Raw genomic sequence first — 23417 nt, 5'->3', positions numbered from 1 at the left:
ACATATGCAACTAATGTCTGTTATATGTTTTAAAAAGCAGATACCACATCCCCTCTTACCACCAATTAACCTTTTTAGATACACCATGTTTTTTTCTCCATATGGTCTGTCAACGGAAAATAACTTTAGGTTTTGTCTTGTCAAACTACAGGGGGGTTGGGTCAGGCTTTGGTAGGTGAGATAGCCTGCTTTATTTATTTATTTTATTAATATTTTAAAACAATTTTAAAAACTGCTTTTGAATGCCATCTTTCGGTTTACTCTTATGTTTTAATTGCTCCAATAATTACATCTTTGCAAAACTGCATTTGAATAAATTAATCTTTTAATCTAAAATGTAATGCATGGCTGTTAATGTTGAAAATAAACTACAGTTGCTCATTTCTAACCTTGGGACACTTCAGAAGAATCTGCAAAGTTAGTAGGTGCTACACAAAGCCAAAAACAACGCTTGGTGAACTCCTAACTCTCTAATTTGGTAAACTTGCATTAAACTCTTATTAGATCTACTCAATTCCTCTTTATATGACCCTTTTAACCAGCAGTTTCAGCAAGTTTGTGCCAGTCTGGAGTTTAGGCATAGGTGTGATGAGAGAAGCAGACATCTGGCCCACACCCTGGATGAAACCTGCCTCCTGCTTCCCAAATGTGTGTGAGATGTGGCAGTGAGAGACCAAGTCAAATAAAGAAGTCTCCCACAAATACAGCACTCAACAAATTTACTCTTCTGCAAAGGGATTTTGCGATGAGGATCTGCTATTGGTAAAGATATAGGCCTATCAGTCCTGTAATCTGTGCATCTCTTTCTCTGCCTATAAAGAGACACACCCTACACTACAGTAGTAAAGGCTAATGTTACAGTACCCGGCCTGGCCTACAAGTAGGAGTTAAAGTGCCTGGATAATATCAGCCTGAATGCTTGTTTTCAACCTCAATGAAGGCCAAACCGCCTTAACCAAAAAGTGCCACACATGGCACAACCCAAACATGATTCATTTTCAAGAAAAGTATTCTAAAATGGACTTCAAAACATTAGAGGGTTGGCTAGTTCACCCAAAGATAAACACTGGTTCACCTTTTATTTACCCCATGTTGTTCCAACCCTGTACTTCAGGCACAATATTTTAGGCAAAAAGTTTAAGTGATATTTTTGGGAACACCATTCATTTGCAGGGTCATGCATGCAAATCTGAAACTATGTCAAACTGGGACCTATAGGCTGTGACATCCTCCAAATCATAATTGACTAAAACTTAAACCGTGACCAGGCGGTTCCTTTAATAAATATTTACAGAAATCTAAAAGACAAAAGCTTCTGAGATGAGACTGATGGCTGAGTGCCCTGCATGGATGAATAGAGAAAATCTGTCCCTATCAAAAAATCCCCAGGTGTTTGGAGCTTAATTCAGTCAGGCTAAAGTACATGTACCCAAACTCAAGCCAAAAGAAGGATCCATGGCTCAGCAAGACAAAACCATGAGACGGAGAGGGGAACATTGCTGCATGACCTCCAGGCCTTTTAAATGTCTGCTCAGAATCCTTCAGCAGGACTCAAATGCTTTCACTCAGTTCCTGTGTTGAGTGTAAGTCCATAATCCACTGGTCATGGAACATGAAGGTTTACTGTTGTTTTCATAAGGATCCCTCAGAACACACAGAGGCTGCAAAAAATGCTTTGCAAAGTACAATAATGCAAAAAAACAAAAACACTTTAATAAAGTACTACAGTTTAGGGGTATTTGTTTAAAAAAAAATAATTGTGCACTGTGTTAAATAATTCCTAGACAAAAATAACGGGAAAAAAACAAAACAAAAAAGAAAATGATTTGTCTTTCCATTTTCCAAACCACTTATCCTATGTAGGGTTGCTATGATGCTGGAGTCCATTTCACACAAAAAGGTACAAGACTGTGACTGGTACCCTTTCCAAGGGTACTAATACTTTAAGTACTAATATGTACATTTAAGTTACTAATGTGTAACATTTAGGGGCATATAAAGACCAAACATTTAGGGGCATATAAAGACCTTATGGTACCACCCCAGACTTTTTTTTTCTTTTCCCGAGAGTGCAGCATCTTGGGGTCACGAACAGGGAAACACCCTAGATGCATTAGTAGTCCATTGCATGGCTTCCAATTGTCAAGTCCAAAAAAAAAAAAAAAAAAATGAATCCCCATGAGCTGCTATTTTGTGGGCCGGGCTGCACTATCAGCAGGGTACATTCTCTCTGCAAACAATGCCCTGGTGCTGCTCAGTAGCAGAGTGCTGAGAGGTCCCATTACATCACTACACACAATGTAATACAATTCTCCCCCTGAGACGCAGCAGCTCAATCTGGCCATGACACACTGACCAAAGTCCCCATCTGCAACACCACCCAAGACCCCCATCTTCCAGAACTGTCATGAGGATAAGCACCTGCCACCAACTTTGTCATGCAGATTACTGAAAAGACCTTCAAAGCCACACGTGGCTTATATGATGTTTAATGTCAGTGTTTAATGTGATGAATGCTGGCTACTGTCCAAGGCAGGGCAAAATTATGGCCCTGTCCTAAATCCAGCCTAATTGACCTATCGGTAAACCCCTCTCCTCGAACACAGATGAGCCAATTGCAGTCAAAAACACATAAACGAAGGTATACATTTCAGTGCCTCTTCATATTAAATTGGTTAAATGTACATTAATTTAATCGTACTCTGCGGTACATGAACAGTGTTGATCCGGGATGTTGTCATCCGCGATCGTGACAACTGTAACATGAGGCTTCTCCTGATTGCATTGCGATCTATAAACGCTCACTTTGAGTTACCCACCGTATTTTACCCAAATATTACCCAACTCCTTTTGTTTGTCCATGGAAGCAACAGTAACTAAGGGGGGGTGGGGCTTACCGATAGGACAATTGAATTGAACCCCTACCCCTGTTTTTCCATGAAAATTTTGAGGGAAAACAGTGTAATTCAGTGGAATGGATTGAAACATTTTAAAATGTGTTCTGCAGGTTTGGAACACACTACATAGGCAACAGCTCTGTGCATCATTCAAACAGTGATCCTCATACAAAGTCCTACTTTATTCAAAATACGATTAATTTGTCGTCATTCAAAAATGTTCACAGAAGTGTCATTAAAACAAATACGTGCATGTGGAGATAAATAGAGCATGTCATCAGAAGGCTGTTTGGAAATGCTCTGCATTGGATCTTCTCTGACCGCTGAAATGTGAGCTTGAACTTTGTTGTTGAGGTTGTTTTAGTAAATGACCCAGGATAAGTGTGAAACGCCTCATTCTGGCAGCCGCACATGGTTCAAGAACCCCGGTGGCACCTCTCCCTTCCAAACAACTGAGTTTCACACTGCTCTGCTGTCTTTGGCTTAGTGGCCATCTGTGTGTGGTAAGAGTGCTTCAGTGGAGTCAGATTGTGAATGAGGTTGTTTGTGTGTGGAAGGTTTCTTTTTTTTTTCTCTCAGAGGGTGAACTGTCTCTTTAATGGTCCTTATGACATCTCTGTCTGAGGTTCATGCAAGAACATGATCCCATGTGTTGAACAGATTGTGCTTTTTAGCTTCTCTAAACACAACTGTTTATAGTTCAGGCCTGAAAGCGTTCTCAGAAGCACATACTGTACTATATGGTTTACAGCGAGGCCAAGAAAATATCTTTGTGTTTTCTCCTTTTGTTAGGATTTGGAACAACAAAGGTCAATAAACATCGACACGATTTTCATTTATGGATGAACTGCTCCTTTAATGAGCAGACATTTAGACAAAATCCCACAGCAGGCTTGATGATTCATTACCTGAGCTTTAACCACAGCGCACACACCGTCTTAATTAAATGGATGAGCTTTGTCAAACACTTTAGACAACCATTGTCTGTCCAGACATCTTTGAAACACTCTCATTGTGCACATGTAGTGACTGGACGGCCCCTTTCTTTCCTCTGAGGTCTTCGGTGTACTGTGGGCCTGCTCGCACCTGCTACCCGATACTGCTCATCCCAAAGAAGCTGTAGTGAGATTTTGCAGCTGTGTTCCAGGCTATTAGCACTAATTGTGTTTGATTAGAGAGGAACACAATGAATAGCCATTACAGCGATATTTATGTTCTCTGTTCCAAATCTACAGAAGTATTTAGGGTTTTGAGTAACTACTTCACCTAATATTTGTGTGTTTTTATGCTGTACCAAGGCAGTTAGCTTAGCAGCATGCTAACAATAGACTCCATTATAAAAGTCATAACCCAACCCAAATCTGAAGTGAATTAACACAAACTAATATCTTACAATTCCAAGTTCTGCTGCATTCTTCTGTCTGAGCTGTCAGATTGTCCTGATAACAGACATCTGAGGGTACATAGTTCTCGTTAGGATATACATGTATTTGCATACAGTTTGTCACCTCCGGTGAGTGTCTTTATACACACCACCATTTGTAGTGATTAGCTATCATGGTGGTCTCAGCCACTTTGTCTCCATGGCGTTGACCACCTCTGAAGCTCAGCTGCCAGTTGCAACAAACTCTTAAATGTTAAGAAAGCTCAGTTATAACACCTTTACAATTGATTATTTAACTTAAGAGGTTTATTGCGTCTGGACACAGGCCTCTTAAAAGCAGGTGGGCATAGGAGCTCTCAATGCAATCTGCACTCTATATTCTTTCTGTCTTTAATGGAAACCAAAAACACACTGTAGTATTATATGAATCAAAAACAGCAATAATAACCTAGTCTTAATGAAGGGGAGTCATTGCATGGCTCCGTTGAGGTGGTGTATAATCTATGGATAGCTTGAAAATTTGAAGTCAGAAACATGTATGAGTGCTTAGCAGAATAAGCAGACTTTGGCTACTTTAATTACTGCTCTACTTAAAGCACCCATCTTAACGCAAAACAAATGCCAACCAGACCGACATAATCAGTTTTTATACATTTGTAGGCTTGGACCACTAGAAACATCGAACCACCAAACAGATTCATGCTTGGTGTAAGTCTTGTTTAAGCTTGATGACAAAAGTGGAGGAGAAAGTACACACTTAACGCTGAATATCAGATCTTTGGTGCCTAAGCAAATGTTTTGGTTTTTTTTAGGCGTCAATGTGGACTAGTGGATCAGCTTCAAGGGATGTTTTGATCTTGTGTTTCTTTCATTTCATTAGGTTCCTCAGCTGACAGAATGACCCTCCAAGCTGCCAATTCTGCACTTGCCCTTGCAAAAGGCCATTCCCCTTTGACCTCTATGACAGTCAGTGATAACTTTGAGCTATCAGTGCAATTCGCTTGTTTGTGCAGGTTTAGATGACGAATTTACTTAACCCTGTAGCTGAGAAGAACAATCATTTCACACGTGGTCTCAATGTAAAGAAGGCACACTCAAAACTGCCATTATAAATCCCAAAGTTAACGAACATCTGTTAAATTCAATAAGGCTTGCCTGACCTCGCCATGGATAGGAAAAAGATTATTAGGAAAGGACAACTTCCAAACCCTGTCATAGTCTCATTTTACAGAAGATGTACCACACAAAAGCCTAAGCAGATTGCCTGAATTGAAGATCAAATTATGGAGTCTTTTACAAAGACCTCACTTAAAGAAGAAACTCACAGTCTTTAAGGAGGACTTAATTAAAAGAGACCTAAATCCAAGCCTCTCAAAAGACAAGAAAAAGTCTTATGCCTAAACACACACTGCACAAGTGTGTCTAGTCCTGCTTTTGGAGGGCCAATATCCTATTAAATTTAGCTCCAACTTGCCAACATACTTGCCTGTAGGTTTCCAGAGCTGCATCGCAAATTGCCCCTTTACCATAATTTATTATTCCCTACATTACTCTACTAATATTATGCGCCAAATAAAAACCAGTGAGCAAATTCACATGAGCTCACCAGAAGTGCTGCGAAACACCACTAGCTATATGTAGAAATTCATTCAGTGCAGCAATCACAGTATATGGGTATTCTAGTGGCTAGCCATTGAGTGTACATCGGTTACACTATTGAAGCAAATTTTTGGAGTTCCCTCCATAATGTCCACTACAATGTCGGACACCACTACAAATGGTCACCTAAAACAGTGCATTATATAAATGTATAGGGGGTGATTTCATACACAGCCTAGTATTCCGGAAGACTGATTAGTTGCATCTGGTATATTTTATTAGGATTACAGTAAAACTGTGCAGGACGGTTGCCCACCAAGTGCAGGAGTGGACACACCTTGACGTGCTTCAACTTATGTTTGAACACTGTTGTGTTCCGATGGGCTGTAACTGCGTTTGTATGAAGTTTACGATGCAACCAAGGACGCATTGCATTCCAAGCATTGTTGCAAAAGAGTAATCTTCAGTTTTCCATCTAAATGCAAAATTGAGCACTCATGAGGAAAGATGACTGATTTCAAACTGCATCAGGTGAGTGACTGTAATTGAGATCAATGAAAATGCCAACACATAGCTTTCTTCAAGTATTACCTTTATACACCTTTAAGCCATAAGGTTATATGAGACTAGGCTCTTCCAATATTTCTGAAAATGATAAAACAAGAACAGACTTGACTAAAACTCACCCAAAAGCTTGACAGCAGTTTGAGCACAGATGCTTTGGGCCATTTTGCTGCTGACTGCTGTGTTTACTGAGGTGATGAGGTGAGGATCATAAGTGAAGTGACATTCAGCCAAGTATGGTGACCCATACTCGGAATTCGTGCTCTGCATTTAACCCATCCAACGTGCACACACACAGCAGTGAACACACACACACCGTGATCACACACCCGGAGCAGTGGGCAGCCATTTTATGCTGCAGCGCCCGGGGAGCAGTTGGGAGTTCGGTGCCTTGCTCAAGGGCACCTCAGTCGTGGTATTGAGGGTGGAGAGAGCGCTGTACATTCACTCCCCCCACCTACAATCCCTGCCGGCCGGAGACTCGAACCCGCAACCTTTGGATTACAAGGCCGACTCTCTAACCATTAGACCACGGCTTCCCTATAAATACTATTCAACAGTTTGTGCGGTTAACAGGACCAGTTACAGCCCATTGTCCCAGGATGCCAAAATGTACGAGCCCCAGAGGCCAGTACACCCAGAGCCATCTAAGAGGTCTGTTTCTCAGGCATGACAAGAAAAGCAGCTGCCTTGGAATGAGCTCAGAGCCTGGCTTCAGATCAGAGGAGCATCGACCCTGACATCACTGAAACAGTGCTTAGACTAAAACATATGTATATAGAAGGGTCCAAGACTGAAGGAGAACTTGCATACCAGAGCAAAAATTCACTTAAAGCAGATCAAATGAACAGGATAGGCCCAGAAGCAAAGGATCAACTTAGAAACATGAGGAGAACAAACTATGAACCCACAGGCGAAAGTATCAAAAGGATAATTTGGGGGGAGGGGGTACAGCTGTACACGGCTGTTTATTTAAACTTCTCCTTTTCCAGGGGAGAGTGTGTAGAATGAATGGGAAAAGTTATTGGTACAGCCATCCCATTCTCAATGGCTCTTTTTTAGAGCTGGGTTTTAAGAGTTAGATCAGGTCATGGCATTTTTTTCTTTTTTCTTCAGAGGGTAAGTGTGCGTCTGGCAATCAAACAAAGTAGACTGCTTTGTTTTGATTTGGCAGTCTGGTCAGGTGGCTGGCAGTCCTCTAAAAAGACAGATGGTCATTAGCTGGAGCAGGACAGGACAGTGAGCCGCCCCTCCCCCGAAAGGGCTGGACATCACGTTTCAGGGGTCGAGTGGACAGAGCACACCATGTTTATGCACACCTACTCTGCAAATTCACTTCTGCAAACATGACACCACTCGGGGACCTTCACATTATTACTGATTAAAAAAAAAGCTGCAAGGCTTTTTCGACCCTGCACATTCGTGTGAAACAATTTAAGTTTGTGCTCTGCCGACCAGGAAGCCTAGGAATAAACTAGACGGTGACTTTGTTGTATAGTGCTTCCAAACAAGCTTTTTAAACTCACATGTGTGGACTGAGCTCATAGAAGTTCCTGTTGCGATACTCCTCCACCTTTTCTGCTGTGTAGATGGGCAGGGACTTGTAGGGGTTCATGGAGATCACCACACTGCCAATGTATGTCTGTGGAGGAGAGTGATAGACGCAATAAACCACCGATCAAACAACAACAAAATAAATACATGAATAAATACAAATAAAACATAAGAACAGATTTGTGAAAACACATGAGATAAGAAGAAACAACATAACCAGTCACACGATGGAAATCAAATTTAGACAACAATCTATAAATACTGAAATATCATTCATCTTCATCACTCAAAATTTGAAGGAACATTAGCTGTTGGTACAGTATATCACTGTTCTACTAACATGTTTGACAAAACAACCAAAGCATTTAAAAAAAAAACCTTTATTTTGTGGAAAACACAGTGATCAAAATTAGAGAACAGTAACCACTGTAGCATTTAAGAAGATTACAACTAAAATTACAACTTTGGAGGGTTACAGCTGCCAAAAATTAGTAGGACGTGTAGAGGTTCTAGCTTTAAAATGACTTCACACATCTGCAGCCACAGGACACCCCTTATCTCTCAGTCTGGTGTGATCTTGGTCCACTCGCTTTCATAGAGATTTTCAGTTGGGTTTAGATCAGGACTCTTGCCTGCCATTTCATTATTTCAATGCTTTCAGCCTAAAGGAACTCCTTTACTTGTTTTTCAGTGTGACAAGGGCATTGTCTTGCATGAAAATTGCAGGCTTATTGGGAGATGCTTGCAGGGAAGGAACTGCATGTTGCTTAAGGGGGTTCTGAATAAACATTTGCATTCACGTCTCTGCCATTTAGCTGTACAAGTGCCCAAAAGTTTGCTGTAGAAAACACCCCCCAAACCACGGCACATCCTCCTCCACTTTTCACTGACTTCTTTATGCACTTGGGCTTCAGTCTTTCTCCAGTTTGACGCTGAACAATGTTTCCCATCTGACCCAAATAAATTAAACTTGCTCTCATCACTAAAGTGAACTTTGGACCAGTTCTCCTCTCTCCACACAACCTGCTCCTCAGCAAAGGTGAGCCTAGCCTTTAGATTATTTTTGCTGATGAGAGGTTGTCACTGCAGAGTGCACTTTCAGTCTGACTTCTCTTAAACATGCCGAGACAGACCCTGTTCAGCACTGAACTGACAAGCAATTCCATCTGCAGTGTTGAACCAATTCCCCATTAAGAGTCTCCTCATTATCCTGTCTTCTCATGCAATTGTCTTACGCGGATGACCAGCGTTTTGTGACTTGAATGATTTAGTCATTGTAAAACTGCAATTAAAAAAAAAACAAAAACAGATTTGGAATGGCCTGCTTCTCTTGAACGGGTCATCCTTTTGGCCTTTATCTGGACCACCTCCTATAAAAGGGTTTCAGTCACCAACCATCTTGCAATTCCAGTCAAAATTAGAGGAATGTTGCCATTTAAATAGGTTGTGTCATAATTAAGAAAATTAAGTGTTCTCTAATTTTGTTCAGACTTCTTTTTTAATCTTCCAATTCAAGTTTTTATACTGTGCTTCAATACATTTAATTTATGAAATATGCTTAAAAACTGCCCTTCTACTTTAGGAGAACTTGAAATAGGACTAAGCAATGACCAGTTCTCTAATTTTGATCTTCAGTGTATATTCAGTCTACACCAGTGGTTCCCAATCCTGGTCCTTGAGAAACCCAAAACTGCACTTTTTCAGGCCGGGACACACCAAGCCGACTTCAACGAACTAGCGGCTAACCATTTTGAATATGTTATGTTATGAATATGATCATGTTGTTAGGAAAACCTTAGTGTATTAGAATGATTGGGAAAGATCACGCAACATTTAAACAGCCTTCTGTCTGTACCGCCTTCATTTACACGCTCGTTTTCATCACTTTCGCTTTAATTCTCGGGCACTGACTCGTTCGCTAAACTGAACATGCAATCAGAGTTCTCACCCTTGCCGATGTCCCCGACACCAATTCAACATGTTGAATCGGGCAAACTGTCGCCGAGTTGAGCCCGACGAGAGCCAATGAGTGGAACACACCAAACAAACTAGCTCGACCGTCGGCTTGGTGTGTCCCGTCCTTTAGATGTCTTCTTAAACACACACACACACCTGATTCAACTCATCAGCTTATTAATAAAGCCTCCAAGACCTCAGATGTGAGTCCGATAAGAGAAACATCAGAAACAAGCTGTGTTGGGGGTTCTCCAGGACCAGGATTGGGCACCTCTAATCAACAGTATTGATAATACTGAGCATACCAACTAATTTTGGTACCCGAGTCAAGTGTTGTCACCGCAGACTGTATATGCATCATCAAGCCAGTCATAATTATCGTGACATCCCTAAAGGACACTGCACTGTAATCATACTCCCCTGCTGTGAGGCCCAGACATCAAGCACATTCTCTGCCTCATTCAGTTGTAGAAACAGTGGCGGGAGCAGTGTAGGGGAGTTGAGCTACAATATGCCTCCGTCTGCACGATCCAGATGGGAATTCCTGGGTATTGTTCAGACAGGCGGGGAGCCCCGCAAACAACAGAACAAGAGAACACAAACAAAAATGTTCGGAATCCCAGAAAGCATCAACAACGCAGGGTGGTCAAAAGTGGCCAGCGATGTCAACGGTGTCTAAAGTAATCCATTTCAGATGACTCAGATATCCTGACTAATTTATTCCAGCTTTTCTTGCTTTTCAAATCTTTCTTTCATTCTTTCCTACACCAATTTTCAATCTATGGCGTTAAAAGCAAATCTATCTCAATGTCTCTGGGACCTCAGAACAATGATTCATTCTTGCAGCCGTCTTCTACCTTTCATTACAGTGAGTGTTGCATAAGGCTTGCAGCCGGAGGATCAGGCCTCTCCAATGGCAACACAGCCAACAACCTATTGTCAAGTGTTCACAGGAGGCATAATGAATCCATTAGATGTGATGAAAAAAATTAAAGAAAAACATAAATATATCAATAAAAGCACAGACAACACCCAAGACATATGCTACAAGTCAAATGGTTGGAGTTTGGACACATTTGCAACAAATCAATTTATCTTAAAAGCTTTCTGAACCAGTGGCTTAATTTTTATTTCACACAAAAAGAACAGAATTGGTATTTCTTCATTCTATTAGGAATATACTAGAATCCTCCCAATCCCAGATGGATTTAAATGCTGTTCACAATGGTGACATCTGGGGCACTAGAGATGTGATGGATATTGGTGCATTAGAGCAGGACTAGGCCTGTGTAAATAATTAAATTGGCCCTTAAATGCATCTAAATGAGACCTGGGGAACATACATTTTGGAAGAACGAGCAACTGTGGATCGATAAAGAGCATCACTAAAAGAGTGAGCTACACAATGACATCTGTTCCTTACTACTGAATGTGCATACACACACACACACACATACAAGTAAAACACATTTGTTCTTTCTTGCAGTCAATAATACTGAGCAAAGTTTAAAGCTAGTGATAAATACAAGGACATTTGTTTCATAATTTCACAGCTCTTATTGCCTGCTGTATCTGAAAATTGAACCCATTATAACGGTTTTTGAAAGGGCATGGATTAGATAAGGCATATAATTCTCTTTGATATTCATTGTAAAGTTGGTGAAACGTAAGAGATATGATGACTGATGTATTTAAATGGATGATACTGAGGGTGGAGTACTAGAATTAGTGCTGTCAAATGAATAATAGTGATTAATCACATCCAAAAAAGCTTTGGTTTACAATATACATGTATGTGTACTGTGTATATTTATTATGTGCATATAAATACACACACAGAGTATACATTTTGAAAATATGTACATGTCTATACATTTAAGTATTCATATTCTTAAATTTTATATTATATATAAATATATTTAATATATAAACAAAATTGTTCTTAAATATATACATGCATGTGTTTGTATTTATATACATAAATATTCTTTTTATACTTTATATAAACAAACTTTTATTTTGGATGCGATTAATCAAGTAATTGTTTGACAGCACTACCTAGAATATTCTCCATTAAGCCCTTTTAAAATATAAGCTTAAAGGGATAATTCAGCAGTATTTAACCACCTTCATATCATTCCAAACTTATTTGTTCTATTGAACAAAAAAGGAGAGGTCTACTTTGGCAGAAAACATACGAGTGAGTAAATAATGACATACTTTTAATTTATGGTTGCTGTGACTATAACTTAATAACAAGAAAATTAAGTGACCAGTTTGCACAAAGTGAAAATAAATATACTGTGGTCAACAAATTTGCTTTTGTCAGCACACTCTTCTGCGTAATTTGGGGATTTGCATTAAATACAAGGCTAGAGGTTGCCTTACCACCTTGCAGTTACTGGACATTGAGGACTGTGGGTAGTTACACTCTTAATTACAGAGTAAACACACAACCTGTTTGTGACCAACTACATGATTTTAGTCTTTTATAACTGGTCAGATTACAGCTCTGCAAAATATAAATACACATCTTTAAGAGTCCATTTTTATGGTGCCACACAAAATGTGAATCAGCCATTCGAAGGGGTCATTAAACCTTAATATTTCCTGACACTAAATACAATTTCTCATTAAGCATGGCAACTAATGCAGCGATATATTTGTGATTTGTTTCATTTAATTTATTGGTCCACACATACAGTGTGTAAATCTGAACATGCTAGAGCTTTGTTCCAATTCCAGCAGGAAAAAAACAGTTTGATTAATGAAAAAAAAGCACTTTTAAGTACTAAAGGTGCTGTCTATCTATTAGCAAAAATTCACTAGCAAAAAAGGCAGTTATATTTCCAATAGTGTAGCAATGTATGAAGCAGATCACACAGACGTCACTTTCAAACTAATCAGCTTTCTGTTAGTCATCACAGTGAATTTGTGCGACCATATTGTCAAATCTGTGTGGAGAAAGCTTTTACCCTCACTAGAAATTCTGGATGACTGGATTTCCTTGCATAAATTTACTGTACTGCTGTATATGACCGCATCTTAAGTGTGAAGAAAGTTCTGCAGTGGTAATGTCACTAAATTGTTTTTCAAAAATAACATAATTTTCACATAGGTTTCCTGAACACTCACCCTGTCTGCTACTGGTAGAAGAGAGCCAATTGGTGTCAGACAAAGTTAAACATTTAACATTAAACTTAACATTAACATTTATTAGTTTCAATAGCACAACAGAGCTGTAGTGCTTATTTATACCCAAAGAAAAGTAGAAAATCCTCAATTCTCCTAGATACGCATTCACTTTTGCATATTCTGATTCATTAAACAACTATTTACACATCAAATGAACCCATTTGGTGTTTGATATGCAACAGTTTTCAAAACCGATCCCAAATGAATGGGAAAGACATGAGAGCAGGGACAGAATAATGAGAGGGCTATGATTTACACTGTGTTCATGTCTACACTCCTATTTATCTGTGAAGTGGGAACACACTCAGACTAAACTTAGACACTCTTGATGTGATGTGACTGTCTGGAGTAGTGAAAGCCTAAAATGAGAAGACGACCAAAAAAAAAGAAACAACAATTGTTGCATGATGTTCTCAGCATTAGTTTAAGCATTACTTACATAGATCTCGTTGTGATCGAATCGCTTCTTTAGATTCTCAATGAAGGTGTCTTCTGACAGGGGCTCAATGAGGACCATATCGCCCACCCCTATCATATTGTCGAGAAGTGATGTCTTGACCTCCATTTTGGACAACACCCCCTATAGAGAAAGCAAGACAATCACATATCACATCAACAGTTCTGTAGGCCTAGACATGTATCTAGGCCAGTGGGGTTAACGTGTGTGTCTGTGCGTTTATTAATTCATACAAAACACATTAAAAATGTAGCCAATTCATACTGACATGGCTTGAATAATACTCTTCGATGATTAACATGTTTTCAATTTCAGAATTTCAATTAATTTCGATATTTCTGTGGAGCAGGATTATTAACGGTAACTAACTAAATAAGCAAATAAATAAATATCATGTCATGAAATAATGTAAAAAAAACAAACATTTCACCTCAAGAACATTTATAATTTGTTATTTTAAGTCCTAAAGCATAAAAACAACAAAAACACACAAAATTATAACAATTTCACACAAAAGCGAAATAACTAAAACTTTAAATTAATTTGAAATAAAAACAGAAAACATACAAATAAAAACTCAAAATATTAAACACTAAATGAATTATTCTACAATAAGGACTTTATTTTATTGTTATCACTTTCTAAAAGCAAACTATTTGGGAAAAAAACTGCAAGCCTTATTACTCATGTCATAAGCTCATTCTTGGTTGCACCAAAGAAAAAAGAAAACAGGATTAAAGCATGACGTTTCTAAGAATTTGGCACATGCTTTTTCAATTGAGTTTTAAAGACTGTCCACTTTTTTTTTGTACAAGTCCCTCTTGGTCATTGACCCATCTATCCCAGAATTCTGTGCAATGTCCTTCTACAGTGCATTAATGCTGATGTCTGTTCATATGAAAAGATATGAACTTCTTGCTTTTCTAATCTAAATTTATTTGCATTATTTTAGAAGTATTTGCAAAGCAGCACTTGACTGGACCGGCATGTTCAGTTCTGTTCAGGACACTACGGACACAAGATATTCCACCGGGAATTATGTAACGAAAGACCCTTGTCCCAGCTGATGACCCATAGATACTCAAGATGTTATGGAGTCATCAAAATGTAGCTACTTTCTCACTAAACAAATGGACAGCAAAAATAAACTATAGTTAACGTAGATGTAAATGTTTACTTCAAGCAAACCCGTCACTGAATTATGATTTCACAGTTAACAGCTAAACAGTTAAACTGCTACGGGTGGCAATTTTTCCCTTCTCTGGTGACTAATCCAAGTGCCAATTGCATTCAGGGCCTTCATATGAGGCTCTACTGAGCCCCTAAACCCCCTATGCACTGTTCAAACAAACAGGCAATGGCAACGTGTGGTGCTCAGCAAAAAGCTCCTTCAAAACAGACTGTGTTTTCACTCCCAGCTCACCCGGCGTAAAGAAACAAAGCACCCAGCATCACCAGTTGTAGTCAAAATACAAACATGGGCAAAGAAACAAGTCTTAAATAAGGGGCAGACAGTATAACAATATGTGGTTTGTTGATAACATAAACATGCATCATTTGTGTTCACCACGCAAGGCATAATAAAAAAAAAGGTTGAATGTAAACTAAGGATTAAGAGATGAAAGCTAACGGCAGATTGGACTGATAAGGTTGCCAGGATGTGTCTGCCTCAAGTCTCCTACAAGTGCCTCAGATTGCTGCTGTGCAGTTTGATAAAACTAATCTATTTTACCTGCAGTTTAGGGCAGGGTTAGTCATCAGCTTTCAGCCTTGATGTCAGAAATTAAAAAGCACAATAAATTTAAATCGGTCCAATCAAATATCCTCTCCAGATTGAGAATGTCCCTCCCCTATTAACAGTTGCCAGCAACTAGCAATATATAGTATTAAAATATAGCTCACAGCTGAACTACTAACCATTTAAAAAGGGATGTAAGGGATAAGATATTCATAGACTTTTAGGAAATGTCATCAAATATTTAGGGCTCTATAAAATAATTTCTTTATCCATGATTTGTCTTTATGACTTACACAAATTTATTATCAAAAATGATGGTAATCAAATGAAGGCATAAAACACTAAGAATTTAATTAATCTTTTAAAATGCAATCAAATGCAAATTTAACAATTCCTTTTAATTTTTTGTAAAACAAAATACAGTACATGTTGAAAAATGCGAGGTTTGTATACTACAGATCATACTTTGCTACCACATTTGATTAATTTCTGCACTCTAAACACTTACATACATTATCAAAGAGCCACATTTACTTAATATTTAGTTTTACCTATGATACATTTACTTCTATGATCCCGCCTGCTAATAAATCACAGCTATCCCAAACCAACTGCTAAGAACAGAACAATGAAGTTCTTTATAAAACCTCCTTTTTCTGTTTTGCATTATCTTTGCTTTCGAGTAATAGTGGGGAAAAACCACTTATCTCTATGTCTAGCTCGATTTGTGTCTTGGCAACAGCTGTAACCTGGCAGCCGAGGATATGATCAGTTACCTGTGAAACGGGACAAAGGAGAAGACCACGGACTAAAGGTCAGACAAGACATGAAGAAAGCCTGGATGCATCCAGCGATTCCAGAGTAAAGAGAATAATTCCAGGGCTCGCTCTCCCGCTGCATAGTAACTCCAGGCAAAATCTACTAGTCTAACTGAATACCAGCTGCTCTGGGAGGACAAATTATTAGCCAATAAACCTTCTCCAGTTTTTTAAACATCTGATCAGGTTTGTGTTTTCTTTAATTCATGATTACCAGACTTGTGGGTAAAAATTTGGTTTCACATAGACAGATTTTTTTTCAAGAAAAGGTTTTAAAAAAAATAAGCATGGTGTTCTGCATGTGATGTTTGCTGAACAGTTAAGGGAGATCTAGATGTTTTATGTTGCACGCTTGCCACATGGCACAAATGGACAGTTTATATTGTGGACTTTATACAGGAAGACCACAATACAGGCCAGGGAGGAAACCAGGTAATAAACAGGCCCCACCAAATATGTGGTATTAAATCTGCAAGTGATGGGGGTTGTATGTCTCGGAACATAACATTTATTTCAAAAACACATTTTGTAGCAGGAAAAACTACAGTCAGGAAAAAAAAAAAAAAAAAAACACCAGAATGTGAGTCCCAGCAAAAGTGGAAACTTGGAAACTGGTGTTCTATTAGAATTTCCAAAAGCTCAGTGTGATCCTCAGCAACTATAACTGCATGTGAATGTGTGCTGGTAGCCTAGTATCCCAGATTTCCCCACTGACATAACTACATCTGAAACAGCACTGGAGCACGTGGACCATATATTAAATCCTTTAGTATCAATCTACAGATCAAGAGAGGAAAGATTATTTTTCCCGACAAGGACAGAACATCATGTGGATTGTTTTTAAAGCATCGCCACATTTTCTAAAACTATTGAAAAGCTATTTTCATAGTTTGAGACAAAGCATGGCATTTAATCCAAAAAGCAAGCAAGGATATTTGACAATGTTTATAATAATTTTGAATGATGAATATGCACAATTGATAAAAACAAAAACAAATCACACCTGTAAAACAGACTGGATTCAGGATGGATGCAAAAAAAAAAAAAAAAGGTTTGATAATAGTTGTAAATCAAATGCTCAGATTTCAACTTCTAAATTTCCATGCAAAATGAATAAATATAACTATGTGCCATGATATTTCTGCCAAGAGCAAACACTCCAGATAATGCCGATATTCATTTTTAACGTATTCTATTTTTACAATTTTTTCATGTCTCACGATCTAGCTTGTCTGATTTAAATTTCATTAGCAAAAACCTATTAAAATGTTAAGTTTGATTAATTTCTGTGAATCAGTTCAAACTGGCTGTTTTAATAAGTCAATTCAAAACTCAGATTCAATGATTTTTCAATGTTAGGCCTACATTTCAAAAACGTTGTAAGTGTGTGTAAGTATTATGTGCCCATGGATAAAAATGAAATATTCTTTGTTGTGTTCATGTAGGTGCAGTAAGCACCCAAACAGGTCATGTCTTCATTATTTTAACTACATTTAAACTTATTTCGAAAGAAAGAAAGAAAGAATCTATAGGCTACAACGGCTATTTGTTTGAATGATGGTTCTCCTTCCTTTTTGAGCAAATTCATAAACGATATGTACTGAACATCATCAAGACAATGAAAAAACATTGTGATAAACATTTTTAGCTATACTGCCCCGCTACAAACTACTTTCTATTTTCACTATTGCAAAGGAATTGCTGCTTTAAACAAGCGGGTCACGCAATGTTTCCATATACAGTGCATCAGGTCAGACATGCTTGCCTGCTCATAATTGAATGCAGTTGATGTGCATTAGCAAATAAAGGCATCATTTTTGAAGCCAGATTTCACATTCACTGCACTGAGCTCCCCACAACTCTGCACAAATCCATCAGATTAAGCCGCATAGTATTTTTAGTTACACGACTGCCCTAAAAAAATGAAGCCACCATGTGCAGCATCAGCATTAGTATTTCTCTGTACTGACCGGCTGTCACCTTTCAAAACTGGCCCACACCCAGAACTCTGCATCTGCCCTACATTTCTAAGTGCAATGCCAATAATATATCATTTAAAATTCCTGGATGTGAGCCATGTGTGATTTTCCACTCACGGACAAGGTAGAGCAGAAAGTCCCTCTTTTCTACCTTCCTCCTGAAACCCCCTTAGAGACATGCATTAAAACAACTCAGATCAAACAGACCCTCCATTTACATTTTGTAACACATATTTAAGGACAATTCAGCTCAGTTTCAAACCCCATGCCCTTACTCGAGCTAAAAAAATCTGCAAATGTAAAAGTAAAACATTAACCTCACAGTTAGTGATGCCAGTGGAACAAGTTAACAATATAATAGGGTTTAATCAAGTACAGACCGCTGAATAAAGGGCCAGACACATGTCTGGTGATGGCAACTACAGACGGGCTCCAAATGAAGCGATGGGGCAAAGCCATTGTGGCTATTTGGGAGTACTTGCAAGCATGTTCATTGCTCACTGACCTGAAACGCTGCAATGTGAGTTTGCACCGTTTCCAGAGTAAACCCTCAGATTGACTTTCCACAATCCCACGGGAGCCAGGCTTGGCAGACTTGAACACATCTCTGAATCCCATCGCTAGGATCTTTATCATTTAAAATAATTATAACTAGTAATAAAGTAATAAAACTAAAATTTGTGAGACAGGCTCATTGCTGGTTCATAACTCCAAGTATATCGCCTCAGTGACTAACATACTATGAATTTCTGCTAAGACAGCATAAAAGCTCATATATGTCCAAAATAAGCCTATGACGATAAAGAGCTTTCAAAGAATGTCAAGATAGAATGAGAGAGATCGTGGTGCTCAGTATGATGGCTATACATTCAACACTCTGCTGCATACACACACACAAACATCTTCCAGTATTGTCCTATGAGGCACTGGGACAGTGAAGTCATCAAAAAAAAACAAAAAAAAAACAACAATAATAATAAATAAGTTGATACTTTGTGCATGCAAGGCAATGTTTTCTCTACTGTTCACACAGGCTATGGAAGAAAGGACGAAATAAATTCCACCTGAATAGTAGCCGTTGTGGGGCAGATTTGAAGAGTCCTGCTTTAGTTTTCACTAGGGCTGTGCAATTAATCAAATTCGATGGTCATGCGCATCTAGTCAGTAAAACCGGTTTCTTGATTAGTAGTTAATCGCCATCACCTGCTTTCAAATGGAGCGGGAATTACTACACAGAACCGTAATTCACTGACAAGCTAGGCCAGGGATCCTCAAATCTGGACCATTCCTGTAGAGTTTAGCTCTAACCCTAATCAAAAACACCTGAGCATACTAATCAGAGTCTTCAAGATCATTAGAAAAATCACAGGTAGGTGAGTTTAATCAGGGTTGGAGCTAAACTCTGCGGCAGATTCGACCTCCAGGGTAAGATTTGAGGAACCCTAAGCTAGGCAATTTCGTGTTCATAATCGAAGACGATTCGTCTTGTCGGTGAACTACGGCTCTGTGTAGTAATTCCTGCTCCATTTGAAAGCAGGTGATGGTGATTAACTACTAATCAAGAAACCGGTTTTACTGACGAGATGTGCATGATAATCGAATACGATTTAATTGCACAGCCCTAGATTTCCCCCATCCAATAAGACAGTGGTTCTCAACTCCAGTCCCATTGTTCTGCACATTTTGCAGGTCTTCCTTATTTAATAATGAACCTGATTCAGATCATAATCTCTTTAGGAGAGAAAAATCGCAAACAAAATGTCCAGAGCAGTGGCTCCCCAGAAAAAGAGTTGCGAACCACTGCCGTAAGACACCCTTACCCCGTTTTTTTTTGGGGGGGGGGGGGGGGTTTGTAGTAGCATGTCATCATTGTCATGTGACCTACAGCGATAGTTGCATGGCTTCACTGCCATTCACCCATGGTCCCATAGTAGAGTAAATTGTCCATTGGATGTGCACTTCAAACACTCAGTGGAAACAGTAGGTCATCTGGATACTTTTCACTAATGTTTTGGGTCAACTCTGTGAATACTATGAATTTGGAAATGCTAAACTATTGTTTTTCACCTACAACATAATATTCTTCAAGGACATTTAAAAAAAACTCTTCAATAAAGAGAATTGAACCAACCAGCTCCGACATGAATTTCAACGTAAGATTAAAGGCATTAAGTAACTGAAAATTGTGTACAAGACATGACAAAACATACAAGATTTGCACTTTTACGAGGGAATGAGCTATTTATCTCGTTAAGCACTGCGAATGATGTAATCGAATCTAAAACAAAGGTAGCCAATTAATAGGCCATATTAATTAAAAGTCCTTCGTTACAATTGCACAATTGCATTTGACTCTAAAATTTGGAGAGTGTGGGGAAACTGACTTGTAATAGTAATTAGATTTGGAAATTGTGCAATGCCGTTACTTTATTTACACTGTGGCAAGTAGTAGTAGGCATAAGGACTTTACTTATCTGTGAAGAGTTCTCAAGTAACAAACGTTAATCATCCCTATCTGTAAAACTAAACACAGAGACCTTGATAAAAAGGGGCATGGCTTTCGAGAAAGTGACTGTACTGTATGAAGCCTGTGAGACCCAACCCCCTCGAAAAGTCAACAATTCTCTTCAGCCTCTCACATCTGTTGATTGTGGTTTGCAAAGCACCTTTCCAGAGAAGAGCGCTGTACTTGTAGGCGTTTGGTGGGTGGACTGATACATAAGCTCCAAGTGAGGTGAGAAAGGTGCAAAGAAAGATGCATTACATAATTTAATGCTAGAAAAAAGACAGCAAGACTTTGTGAACTCCTTGTTTTATGACAACAGATAAATCTGATTTTGAGAAATACCTGCTGCACACTAATGTTAAGGGTATTATACAAAGTTATAGAAAACTACAGTCAGCCAGCACATAAAGCCCACGGTTTCCAGTTACACTGATTAAATACATTACACCAAACCCAATATGAGCAGTTTTTTGGCACTGACTGTTGGCCATGAGTGGTTTCCATAGACCATAAACTTGGTTCACTGAGAGTGTGTACGTTCCACAGGCAGCAATGAGGCTCTAACATGACAGGAGACAATTTAATTTTACACTAACGAATATGTTTTTTACTTTTTGTGTGCTTTACGTGAAGAAAACTAAATGACTCCCTCCACCTGATCTATCCCATTATCTTTATTATCAATCCTTAAAACAGCACTAACAATAGCTGCAATAAGGAAGTTTCCACAGTATAGGCTACTTATTAATCAAACCAATAAAATCAAGCTTTTAGTGTCCTAGTAAAAATCATGTTAGATGAAAGGGAACAATGATATTTTACGAAGAAAATGTAACTGCCTGTTTCGCACTGCCACAATGATGTTCTCTGTGTTCAAGGCTTTGCTATTTAGCGTCATCTTAGCATGTTGCTATACAGTTGCTAGGGCAGTGGTTACCAAACTCGTTCCTGGAGGACCAGTGTACTGCAGAATAAACTCAAATCCTAATCAAACACACCTGAACCAGCTAATCAAGGTCTTACGAGGTATATTTTAAGCTTCCATGCAGGTGTGTTGAGGCAAGTTGGAGCTAAAATCTGCAGGACAGTGGCCCTCCACGGGCGAGTTTGGCGACCCCTGTGCTAGGGTATTCTGCATACTGTAGTTGCCAACTGCTGAGGGTAACGCCTTACAAGTAACATGAGTTACGTAATAAGATTACTTTATCAAGTAACTAATAAAATAATGCATTACTTTTAAAATTACAATAAAATATCGGAGTTACTTTTTCAAACAAGTTACGTTGTTTCCCCATTTATTTACTGACACATCTCCTGTACTTGTGTTGAGAGAAATTGGAAGTGAGGTGCACTTTCAGTCCAGGAGGCACTGGCACTTTCTTCAGGCTGAGGCTTATTCATTTCACTTTTGGTGTTAAAGGGCCCTTACAGTTGTAAAGCAAAAGTAACATAGTAACGTAAAGCCAAAAGTAACGTAATGCATTACTTTCCAAAAAAGTAACTACGTATTGCAATTAGTTTCTTTTTTTTATGGAATAACACAATTTGGTAACGCATTACTTTTAAAATTAACGTTCCCCAACACTGGATGTCAAGGTGTTGCTGTGGTCTCTATATACCTCAATTAACTTATGTTGCCATACATTTTCTAAAGTGTTCAAAGTGGTTGCCTACTGATCAGCCCACCCATAAGTCCCTATGATATTCTAGTCACTTTAATGTAAATCTATGGGATTTTATTGCCAATTTTAGGATTGACCAAGAAAAATGAACAATAAAATCTGATCACTTAGAAAAGTAACAGGACACCCTTCCCAACAAATTTAAGGTATCATGTGTGACTCATGTCTGTAGCCCAAACTGAGAGGGGCAAGTTTCGTGTCCAAGTTTTGGAGATGAACAATACTTTAAGCCCAGTTAGTTTGCCTTAGCACTTACACTTACATATAAGTGAGAGACAATGAACAAAAATGTGGCGTAAGGACACTGGGTTTTGTTAGATTCAGCTCAAACTCAGCAGGCTTCAGTCTTCTTTGTCTCTGCCACTTAACTTTAAGACGTTCACCGCCCCGTGTGCGTGTGTGTGTTGCCATCTTCACCATCCATGCAAACACTGTTGCGCTCTTTAAACTTCTTATCATTAAAGTCTCCGGTTTATGCGCACGTTGCTTAGCGATTGAACCAAACATGAAACGTTTTATTAATCGAGGGTCATATCTTTTTTTTTTCTTCACTATCTTCTTCGGATACGCTACCTCTTCTTCTTTAGCTCATTTAGCCGGTTTGCACTCTAAATGAAACTTCAATCCTGTTTTCCTGTGCATTAATGCGACTGAGAGTTAATGCGTTTCAGCCTGTTTGTTTGTTTAAATTTAGAGCCACACTTTTGTGCAACAATAACTAAAAACAAAAATGTTCAGAAGGTCCCATTCAGACTCTCGGATTATTTCACTAAACGAATGAATGAATGAATGAATAAATGTGCAACGAATCGAAGTTAACAGTTTATTGGCAACTCAAAAGACTTTCATCCAGAAAGAAAGAAAAAAACTTTAAAATGAATGAAAACGCAACTTGCCTCAGTTCTTGAGTAAAATGTCCCTTTTAATCCACTCCTGAAGGCAAATATCCCGCTCTAGATAAACTGGAAGAGGTGAACGCTTTTGTCTGTGCGTGTCCCGTAAACAGTGTAGGGACGCAGAGAGAGACTGACTGAGACTACTGCTCCATGAACACGGGGAGTGGTGACTGGAGTCCCACTGTGATAATC

At 38.8% G+C, this 23417-nt stretch overlaps 1 protein-coding gene across 4 annotated transcripts in view; it reads right to left on the bottom strand.

The window, feature by feature from the left end:
• LOC306876108 (unconventional myosin-Ib-like) overlaps positions 1-23417 on the bottom strand; it is a 75508-nt gene extending 52091 nt beyond the window's left edge. For 3 of the 4 annotated variants that reach the window (XM_079427033.1, XM_079427034.1, XM_079427035.1), the window contains exons 1-3: positions 23226-23397; positions 13589-13729; positions 7971-8086 (exon numbers count right to left, since the gene is read on the bottom strand). In XM_079427033.1, coding sequence (XP_079283159.1) covers positions 7971-8086; positions 13589-13714 — 242 coding nt within the window. In that variant the 5' untranslated portion in view covers positions 13715-13729; positions 23226-23397. Of the gene's footprint in view, positions 1-7970; positions 8087-13588; positions 13730-23225 lie in introns of all 4 variants that reach the window. The other variant, XM_079427036.1, reaches the window with a different exon arrangement.

The sequence above is a fragment of the Barbus barbus genome (assembly GCF_936440315.1).
Source record: "Barbus barbus genome assembly, chromosome: 10".
NCBI classification, from domain to species: Eukaryota; Metazoa; Chordata; class Actinopteri; order Cypriniformes; family Cyprinidae; genus Barbus; species Barbus barbus.
This window is presented reverse-complemented; position numbering and strand designations above follow the sequence as displayed.